This window comes from Peromyscus californicus, unplaced genomic scaffold (assembly GCF_007827085.1).
Source record: "Peromyscus californicus insignis strain IS unplaced genomic scaffold, ASM782708v3 Scaffold_13__1_contigs__length_99412109, whole genome shotgun sequence".
Lineage (NCBI taxonomy): Eukaryota > Metazoa > Chordata > Mammalia > Rodentia > Cricetidae > Peromyscus > Peromyscus californicus.
In genome coordinates, this window is record NW_026294424.1 from 18,665,494 (window position 1) to 18,676,712 (window position 11,219).

The window sequence follows — 11,219 nt, forward strand, 5'->3', positions numbered from 1 at the left end:
CTTTCAGCTGGACCAGTCTTTGAAGTCAAAGCAGAGTAATAGTTATAAGAAATTAGTGGAAGCCTTTATAAACATGGTAGATTCTTCATATTTTTAGCTCCTGCTTTTTAAGTTATAAGGCTATTACTAAAATGAAAAATCAATAAAGTTGATATGATGCAAGGACAAAGCAAATGAGAGCATTACCAAGAGAATGTAAGATGTATCCACAAAAATAAATAAGATGAAAATAAGACACATGAGTGTCCTAGGAGAAGGAGATGATGAGTGGCCACTTTCAGAGTGGAAGGGGTTGATGAGTGTCCACTGTCCTAGTAGAAGGAGATGACCAGTGGCCACTGTCAGAGTGGGAAGACATCTCTGAAACTTAAAATCCTACATAGAAGAAAACCCAAGTAGTCACTTCTACCCACAGGACCGCAAGAGACCCATCAATTGGGTAACTGTGTGGGAAGATAATGTAGGCAGAAGTCAGACATGGTTCTGAGAAATAAGGATTTGTCGGAAGTCTTTGTAAGGAGAACTCAGACTCCCATGTCTGTTCTCTGTGAGACATAAATCTGGAAGACCATTTGAACCTGGTACTTTGGTAAATGAGGCTACAATAATTTGAAGAGGGATATAGAGATACTTAGCAAATAATACAGCACTTAGCATTTTTTCTAGTAAAGCTTTCCACTGTATTCTGTTCATAGAAATTATATTGAAGAAAACTGTTCATGGCTTGCTTTTGCTTTTTATTTTAGAAACACAAAATTTTAAGAAATGATGATTATAAGACAAATTAGAATAATGGTGAGTTATTAAATTGATTTTCAGTGACCAAATACTTACATTGACTGTGTTCTCACAAAATTCTTATAGCCAATTCTGCATTTGTCTCCCAGGCAGAGGATTAGAATCATCAACACAAGAATTTAATCTAAAGTGAGGAAGTAGGTCTACTATATTTAGCCTGTGACCTGGTTAAAAGGCTAACCTGAAAAGGCTAAATATTTACTGAATAATTTATAGGAAGTTAATTAACTCCATGCAAATGGAACTTGTACATACCTCTAAAGCCTCAAAAGATACACAAAGAATATCCCTCGTGAAAAATAGACACAAACAGGAAAACAGTACATTCAAGATAGAAGGCAATATTAAAACTTCATTATTAATGTTATAAGATAGTTAGTGTAAGTTATTATAACTACAATATGAAACCATTTTTATTAATAGAAAGAAATAATAAAAAGAAATTACATTAGGACAACAGAAATTAAACATAAAAAGTTTTATATTAACATTGAAAAAATTTTCAGAATTGGAAATAAAGGAAAAATTAGAAAACTAAAATCAACCATGATATCTCCAAATTTAATAAATTGCAGTTCTAACACCCAGAAACAAAGCACAGAAACTAAATAAGACAATAATTTACAAACAAAGTGTTATAAAATCATTCCCAAAGGAAATAGTGCCTCTAGATCAGAAAGATTTTCCAAGTACTCAAACACAGTAAATGACGGAGATAGAAGCCAAAATGTATGCTATGAAAATGAAAAAAAATTACTAAAGATAAAGAACCACTTTAAAAACAACTCAGGGTTGGGAAGCAGGATTGATCACAAATAATTAAAAAATCAGAGTCACAGGACACTGTTGAGTAGCAAAACTGAAAGCCAAAGACAGTGGAGGAATGTTTCACCATTTTAGCACCTGGATACATTATTCACAACATAGAGTTTACTAAAACCCAAATTATAAACTCTGCATGAACTACAGACATTTTCTGAAACTAGAATTTAAAAGAAACATCTGTTCTTACTGGCCTTGTTTGCTTTCTTTGCTGTGATAAAACAGAAAGAAATTTTTAGCTTACATATTACAGTCCACCATTAAAGGAAGCCATGGGTGAAACTTGAGGCAGGAACTGTAGCAGAGACCCCAGAGAAATGTGGCTTATAGGCTTGCTCAACTACTTCTCATATACAGCCCAGGTCCACTGGCCCAAGGATAGTATCATCCACAATGGCCTGGGCCCTCTTACATTAATTAGTGACTAAGAAAATGTCCCACTAACTTGTCCACAGGCCAATCTCATGGAGGCAATTCCTCAGTGAAGGTTCCCTCATTCCAGGTGTGTCAGATTGACAAATGAGCATAACTGTAACAACACTTTGTCAGGAATTCTGGTATGGTGCTCCTAGCTTACCACACAGTAGCAACTCTTTTGCTGGGGAGTACACTCTGAATTCAGTCCAGCTAAGAAAATCTTAATCAGAAACCTTCATGAGGATGCCATGGTTCCTGTGATTTAGGCATAGAGGTGATATCTACAAAAACTAGGACACCAAATAGTTCTTTCAAAAGGTGAAACACTATGTCAAGAACTCTCCTCACTTTTCCTTCTTTGTGTGCAAGTGTGATGTCAGAGTCAGCAGGGATCATACATATTTTGAATACATATACATACATATATATAATGTATATATAAACTCAAATTAGAAATAAAGAAGATATCAAGATATATCTAAATATATTTATGGTTTCTTTATGAAATATATACATTTACAAATTTACACGTGAGACAGATTTCAGCACTGGGGGCCCCAGGACCATAGAGTCATCTTTGGAACTACCACAGGTTCATAGATCCACACTGTATTTGTCAGCAATGTAAAAGTAGACTGTTACTAAGATAAATTTATTTTGCTAGCCCTTTTGGCTTAGAAGTTATTGCACAAAGATCCAAGCAGTTGGCTTTATCACATAAGTGTGCTAATGTTAAGTTTTAAAATGATAGAGGAAGAGAGTAGCAAAATGACAATTATATATAAGACCAAAAGAGCAATCAGTCCAGACTGAAGACAGTGGCCCCTCTCCCAACATGACTTTGACAGATTAAAATAGTTTATAGCTCTTTTGTTGAATGTATACATGAACCCAAGTAGTCAAACACATATTCAATGCACTTATTAACTTCAATAAAAATAAAACACATATGGAAACACAATAATTGTCATGATTTGTAGTTAAGGGTTGAATAATATTTAACAAGGAGCCATCATCTAAAAAATTAAAAGTTGTGGTTCTTAAGAGGAAGAAATGTTTTTTATAGGATAGTTGAGAATGTGTGTGTGTGTGTGTTGTGCACATGTTGAGATATGCTATAAAATCAAGTAGGAATGTGCTAGTATTATTGTGAAAAATCCTACAGACCTTTACAACAAAGAAAAGACCACCCAATGTTAACAGTGCTGAGACAAAAACACCACCAGCAACAAAAACTTGCACTATTGTAGTGTATTATAAATTCAGAAAAAATTAAAACAACAAAAAATTTCAGGGTAGAAATATAGATTTTTTTGTATGTGAGAAGAGGAGAGTAAAAGCTTGTCTATTATCCTACAGTCAATTTGATAGCTAGAATTTAATACTCATGTGCTAAATATGTTATTTAAATGTATTTTTATATTTAAATATATCATTTAAAGATATTTGCATTTAAATATATTGTTTAAATATATTATTTAGAGATACAATGACAAATATCATTTCAAACAACTTACAGTGATGAATGTGGTTAGTGCATTATGGTGCAGAGTAAGGAAGAACAGGTAAGATTATATTGTTTTCAATGTCACAACTAGCTTTGTAAAGTCATATCAATTAAAATATTTGTACTAAACAATTAGGAAACATTTAAAAAATCAGAAAGTATAACAATATGAACTACCAAGCTAAGTTTCTTGCTTCAAAGAAACAAAAATGTAATCATTTCTTGCTTGGTTGAAACACCTTGTTAACTGGGTAACTTATCCTTTTATTCTTATCTTTCTAACTTGATTATCAAATGATTCACTCAGCTCTGTTTGCATGTCTATTTTTCTCATAATATCTCTCCAGTGTCCATTATAGAGACTAAAGCAGAGAACTGGTTTATGTTGGAGAGACACAAATTGCCTTCTACTCCTGGACAAGGTGCAAAGCAGGACCAAAGTAACTACTGAAGTTTAGCTTGGTGAACTATGAGTTTACTGGGCTTACCAACAGAACATGGGTGGAGTGTTACTTACAGGAGCATGAATGACCCCCAGCTGTATCACTGCAAATCTTGCCTTGATAACCCTATAGCCTCATAGATGAACCCTCCTCTTCAGTTAATCTTCCACACCCTATCTATTCTTGTATTTCTCAAGACTGTAAGACAATGTGCAACTGGAAAAGAATTGAATACAGCTGGGAGTGAGGTGTAGGATGAAGTGGCTGGAATCTGGGGGTGGTCTAGTGACTCTTCTCATTTTCTTCTTCTATGAAGAATGTCAGAAGACCTGATCTTAAGAGTCTCTGTTGTTACCTCACTCAGGATGATCTTTTCTAGTTCCATCCATTTGCCAGTAAATTTCCTAATATTGTTTTTAACAGATAAGTAATACTCCATTGTGTATATGTACCTCATTTTCTTTATTCATTCTTCAGTTGAGGGAGATCTAGGTGTTTCCAGGATCTGGCTATTATGAATAAAGCTGGTATGAACACAGTTGAACAAGTGTCCAGTGGTATGTTGGAGAGCACTCTGGAAATATGCCCAAGAGTGGTATAGCTTGGCCTTGAAGTAGATTGATTCCTAGTTTTCTGAGAAACTGCCATATTGATTTCCTAAGTCGCTGTGCAAGGTTGTACTCCTACCAGCAATGAAGGAGTGTTCCCTTTGCTCCACATCCTCTCCAACATAAACCGTCACTTGTGTTTTTTATCTTAGCCATTCTGACCAGTATAAAATAGAATCTCAGAGTTATTTTAATTTGCATTTCCCTTATGGCTAAGGATACTGAACATTTCTTTAAGTGATTCTTGGCCATTTGAGGTTCCTCTATTGAGAATTCTGATTAGATCTGTACCCCATTTTAAATTGGATTGTTTGGTTTTTCAAAGTCTAGTTTCTTGAGTTCTTTCTATATTTTGGACATTAGCCCTCTGTCAGATGTAGGTTTGGTGAAGATCTTTTCCCATTTTGTGGGCTGCCATTTTGTCTATCCTAAGTGAGGCAATGGAGACCCAGAAAGACAAATATGGTATATAGTACCTCATAAGTAGATATTAGCAGTAAAGCAAAGGAGAAATATGCTGCAACACATAGACCCAGAGAAGCTAAGTAACAAAGAAGACTCAAGGTGGTTGTGGGGAGGATGAATGAATCTCACTGTGAAGGGGAAATAGAATGGATAATGCCAGTGGACAGGGGAATGGGCCTGGAAGAGGGAATGGGAACAGAAACACGAGGGATCAGGTCAGGGGATGATGGAGAGAGAGAATACTGAGAGAGACACCTGGAATCTGGAGGCATCTCTGGGATAAGCTAGAAACCTAGAGCAATAGAAATCCCAAGGAATCTATTAGAGTAAACCTAGCTGAGATTCTTAGCAAAGGGGTACACAGAGTCTGAACCAGCCATCTCCTGTAACCAGGTAAGACTTCCAGTGAAGGGACTGGAACATCAACCCAACACAAGCCCTTGACCTACAATTTGTCCTGCCTGCAAGATGTTCTGGGGTAAAGATGACACAGAAATTGTGGGAGTGGCCAACTAAAGACTGACTGAATTGGAGACCCATGCCCTGAGAGAGAGCTCACCCCTGATTGCCAAGATTCAGAGGCAGGATACTGTAGCTGAATTTCTAAATGGCCTTATTAAGTAAAAAGCACAAAGCCAGAAATTTGGGTTAAAGCCTTAGAGAGATCAGGGAAATAAGAAAAGCCACCAGCTAGCTAACCTCACCTCACCAAATCCACAAATTCCAAGGAGTGACTTCCTGTCTACCCAGGCTTATATGCCTTGCTTTTCTGCCCTCTTATTGGCTCTTAGCTCAGCCACCTCACTTCCTCTTCCTACACAGCTCTGTCACTGTCTGTACAGACCTCCAGATCTCTATGGTTGGTACTGGGATTAAAGGTGTGTCACCACACTTGGTTCTCTTCCCTAGTGTGGCCTTGAACACACAAAGATCCTAGTAGCTAAGGGATTAAGGGTGTGTGCTGCCTGACATCTTTGTTTACTTAAAATGGCTGGCCTTTTCTCCCTGATCTCCAGGCAAGTTTTATTTATTACCGCACAAATAAAATATCCCCACATTTCCCCCTTTTTTGTCTAATAAAAATTAAAAAAATAAAAAGTTATAACTAATATAAGAAAAACTATATAAAATAAGTACAATAACTATATACAATATATATAAGCAATAAATACATCAACAATGTCTAGCCCATTTGCATTTGACAAATTTAGAGAAAATATTCCATTATCTATCCTATTTTAGTGAGTCCAAAATGTACCTAACTAACTTTCTATGCTAGCATATTACCAACAGAAAACTATATTATGATGTCTTTCAAACTTACACACTTAACACTTCTTAGTGAGTTTCTTTTCTGAATTTCTTAACAAGGAAAACTCTAACTATAACTATCTAATCTTCAACTCCCCCAGAGACCCAAGAAGGAAATAATATTACTTAGTAAAACAGGAAGTGCAAACAAGCAACTTCTAAAAAATGAGGTTTTTTTTTTTTTTTTTTTTTTTGGTTTTTCGAGACAGGGTTTCTCTGTGTAGCTTTGAGCCTTTCCTGGAACTCACTTGGTAGCCCAGGCTGGCCTCGAACTCACAGAGATCCGCCTGGCTCTGCCTTCCGAGTGCTGGGATTAAAGGCGTGCGCCACCACCGCCTGGCTTAAAAAATGAGTTTTAACTGGACAGTCACTCAAAGTTTCTTTGCACATTGGGAAATCATCTTCAGCCTACAGGCTTAGTATATCTGACAGACTCATTTGTGAAGTAGGATGTACACATATTCAGGGCAAGTATTCAATGTACCAGATAAACTTGAATTCCACCAGTGCCATGTCATGATTCAGGATTTTAAATTCTGGAAATTGCTGGTGTTTTTGAAATTTGGCTGCCCATTCTTCTCAGCTTGTGGGTGGCTTCATCTCCTTTATTAAATGCCAGTCTACCATTGAGAGGTTAGACTCGGTCAGCCTGGTTACTCCATCAAGAATAACTGTTTCAGTTACTGTTTCACTGCACACCAGAAGCCATCGGTCCACTGCCTGTTCAGCTGTCTTCAAAGAAAGGGCACTGTACCTTTTCCAGATCGCAAAGCCACTTCAGTGATGGTGCCATATTGTCCTGGCCTCAGAGGTTGCCTGTTGCCAAAGCTGCAACCACACTTGTCTTGGCAAGGATTGTTAGACCTTTGGTTTGTGTCCTGTTTGTCCATTTTGGATAGCATACTGTCAGCAGTTGATGCGAGGGCACTTTCTTGCCCAGTGGCTAACTTTTGCCACAATGACAGCTAACTCCATATACAGATTCTTCAGTGCCCATATTTTCTCTGAAATAGATTGGTGCTGCTAGGAGCAGACATGTCTCATAGTCATAAAAAAGAAAAAAATCTATGTTATTAAAACATTTTTTTTTTTTTTGTTATTTATGGTGAAAAAGTATATTTAGAATTAGCCAGCTGGACTCAGTTTAGATGATCCCAATTTTGTTGGCAACATCCAGAGCATCATAGTCAGGAGCCAACCGAACATATGCCTTCTTCTCTCCATCAGGCCTTATGAGGGTGTTGACTTTGGCCACATCAATGTCATAGAGTTTCTTCACAGCCTGTTTGATCTGGTGCTTGTTGGCCTTGACATCCACAATGAACACAAGTGTGTTGTTGTCTTCTATCTTCTTCATGGCTGACTCAGTGGTCAGGGGGAATTTGATGATGGCATAGTGGTCAAGCTTGTTTCTCCTGGGCGCGCTCTTTCGAGGATATTTAGGCTGCCTCCTGAGGCGCAGGGTCTTGGGCCGCCGGAACGTGGGTGACGTGCGGATCTTCTTCTTTTTGTGGCTGTGGACGCCTTTCAGCACTGCCTTCTTGGCTTTCAAGGCCTTCGCTTTGGCTTCGGCTTTGGGAGGGGCAGGAGCTTCCTTCTTCGCTTTCGGGGCCATCTTGGCGAAAAGCTATTAAAACATTTTAAATGCCATATTCTGTAGATCTCTGAAGGGTTTGAAGATGACCTGTCTAAAATATATCTCTGCTTGACTTGAAAGCATACCTAATATGACTACAAGTTCGATTATAATGTCTAACTACTAACTTTCTTTTCTTTATATCCTAACAGTTGGTAATAATAAATTCAAGGATTAGCAAATTGCATTACATTGTTAAATAAACTGTATAGGTATAGTATCTTAAACAAGATTAGAAATATATGTATAGCATTTTCTAACAATATCAATCTCAATATATATAATTTGTATATAATATATAAAAATCCAATCCAATGTAAAGTATTTAAAACTAGCAGTTGTCTTTTAAAAGTAGATTAAATAATCTATCCTTTTTATCTATATCATATCTACAGCGTCTTTTTTCTTTTCAGAGTTGATTCAATAATCTACCCTTTATTCTATCATTTCTATATCTCTTTTTTAGAGTAGATTCAATAATATACCTCCTATCTGTAGCCTCTTTTTTCTATCCTATCCTTTTCTTTTTTTTTTCTAAACAAGAACCTTAAATCTAATAACCTTTGTTTAGCCTCTTTCCTGACCATTAACAATAACAACTTGGAACCAACCCTCCTAACCAATGACCATTTTGCCAAGGCCAAAACCCATTGAAAGACCATAAACCAACTTCCCCACCCCACCTCTTGGGAATGTGGACGTCGTGTTCCTAAAATTGCTTTCTGCTGTTTGTGGGTGAATGCATCTTTAGGGGATCCTGAAAGGAAAAATTTTGGTTGTCAAGAAATCTCTGCATAATGCAAAAGTGCAGCTAACCATCTTGTAATTGTTCTTAGCAGTTTGTAGTCCAAAGCTGATCCTTGGGTGATGTTTGTCAGCTTAGTGGTATTATTATTGTCCATGTGGAATTGTCATTGTGGGACCCCATTGTCTTTCTGTAGACTTCAAATTCACTATTAGGCCTGGTCATGATTCCCTGCAGAAAACTGATAGAGACTCCAACACAAAAACATGTATAGGCAGCTAACTAGAAGCCTTTTCTTCTAGAATAAACATTCTTTTTAGGAACGCCCTGTTTACACTCCCTTTTCAAATGACCTTGTTTACCACAACCAAAACATCTGACATTATTTTTCCTCAAAGCTTTTGAAATTGCCTCTCCTATCCACATCTCATGGTCATGAGACTCAATATTAATTGTGTCCCTGATTCAATCTCCAAGGGTGCTGATCTGGCCTTTAATGGCCTGATTATTCTTTTGCATGCTGCATTCACCTTCTCAAAAGCCAAAGACTCAATTATTATCTGTCTAGCTTCTTAATTCACTATCATTCTATTTACTGCTGAAGACAGGCTTTGTAAGAAATCTGTGAAGGATTCTTTTGGACCTTGTATAACTTTTGTAAATAATTCAGCTTTCTTCCCTACGTTCTCAATTCTGTCCCATGCATTCATGGCTGCCATGTGGCATAGAATTAAGGTTTATAAATAACATTGTCTTTGTATATCAGTGTATTTGCCTTCTCCAAGAAGCTGATCCTGGGAAATTTCCACACCTCTCGTCCTACATTGTTGTTCTATTGTTTTAGCCTCCTCTTTCAACCACGTTCTCCATTGTAATTGTGCCCCAGCCTCTAGGACAGCTGTAATTAATTCTTTCCAGTCTTGAGGGATAATTATGTTACAAGTTGACGACGAGTTTAATATCTGCTTTACAAATGGAGAATGCATACCATATGATACTATAGCTTCTTTAAATCTCCTTAAATCTAGCATTTCCACTGGAGTCCAAATAGCTTACACACGCCATTGAGCAGGTAGTTCCTGTAAGGTTACCAGATAGATTAAGTTTGGTTGTTTGAAAACAGTTTGTCTCTCTTTCCAGCCTGAAATAATTTCACCTCTAAATTCTTATGTCTGGGTCTGAATTTCTCTTTGATTCATTTTAATAGGTTTTTCTAAAGCTTTTATCTTGGTACTTAAATTGACCAACCTTTTTAATGCTAAAATAAAAATGATTAAACAAATAAAATTCATAATTGATGCTACATACATCCCATCAACATTAATTATCCTCTCATTTAATTGTTCATTTTCAGACTGCCCAATGAGTTATCAAACAGAGACTGAGTTCTTTCTGTGGTAAAAATATTTCCCATTTTTTTAATATGGGAAAAATTTCTCTTTTAACTAATTTCATCCTTTATGATACCTTAATTGACTTATCAAATCTGTTGACTGCATAGAACAGTAGAATTCAGAGAGAATTTCAGTGTGGTGACAGTCCAAGATGGAACCCAGAGAGAGAGAGAGAGAGAGAGAGAGAGAGAGAGAGAGAGAGAGAGAGAGAACCACCTACCAGGAAAAAGAAAAGCTAAAGAAAGTCCGGCCATGTTTTCTGGTCTGAGCAGTGCAACTGAGTCTGAGTCAGGGCCTCTGTAAGAGCACAAGCAGTCTGGCCATGTGCAGCTCCATCAACATGCAGCTCTGGCCCCTTGCAGCTCTGGCTGTATGCAGAGTGCAGTTCTGGTGGAGTTGGGGCCCACAGGCCACAGACAAATAGCTTTTTTTAAAATTCCTGCCCCACAGTTGGACACCAAATATAGACGAATTTCTAAATGATCTTATAAATAAAAAAACATGGAGCCAGAAATTTGGGTTAAAGCCTTAGAGAGATCAGGGAAATACAGAAAGCCACCAGCTAAACTCACCTCACCAACTCTGTAGCTTCCCAGGAGTGGTTTCTTGTCTACCCAGGCTTATATGCCTTGCTTTTCTACCCTCTCACTGGCCCAAAGCCCGGCCATCTCACTTCCTCTTTTTACATAGCTCTGTCACTTTCTGTCTGTCTGTCTGTCCAGACCTCCAGGTCTCTATAGTTGATACTGGGATTAAAAGTATGTGTCACCACACTTGGGTTTGTTCCCTAGTGTGGCTTTGAACACACAAAGATCCTGGCAGCTAAGGGATTAAGGGTGTGTGCTGCTTGACTTCTTTGTTTACCTAAAATGGCTGGCCTTTTCTCCCTGATCTCCAGGCAAGCTTTATTTATTACTGCACAAATAAAATATCACCACATGATACCCAAGAGACCTAGGATAGAACCAAACATGACTGGTGGGGGGAAAAAGGGTCAATGAAATGATTCCTAATGATATTCTGCTATTCTCATAGATTGGTGCCTAGCTCACTGTCATCAGAGAGGCTTTATC

The 11,219-nt window shown here is 37.5% G+C and overlaps 1 protein-coding gene across 1 annotated transcript; it reads right to left on the reverse strand.

Moving 5' to 3' along the window:
- Positions 1-7,487: 7,487 nt before the first annotated feature.
- On the reverse strand, positions 7,488-8,001 carry LOC128108845 (60S ribosomal protein L23a). The gene has a single exon (XM_052735878.1). It carries the CDS (start codon positions 7,984-7,986, stop codon positions 7,516-7,518), a length of 471 nt encoding a protein of 156 aa, XP_052591838.1. The 5' UTR covers positions 7,987-8,001; the 3' UTR covers positions 7,488-7,515.
- Positions 8,002-11,219: the final 3,218 nt, after the last annotated feature.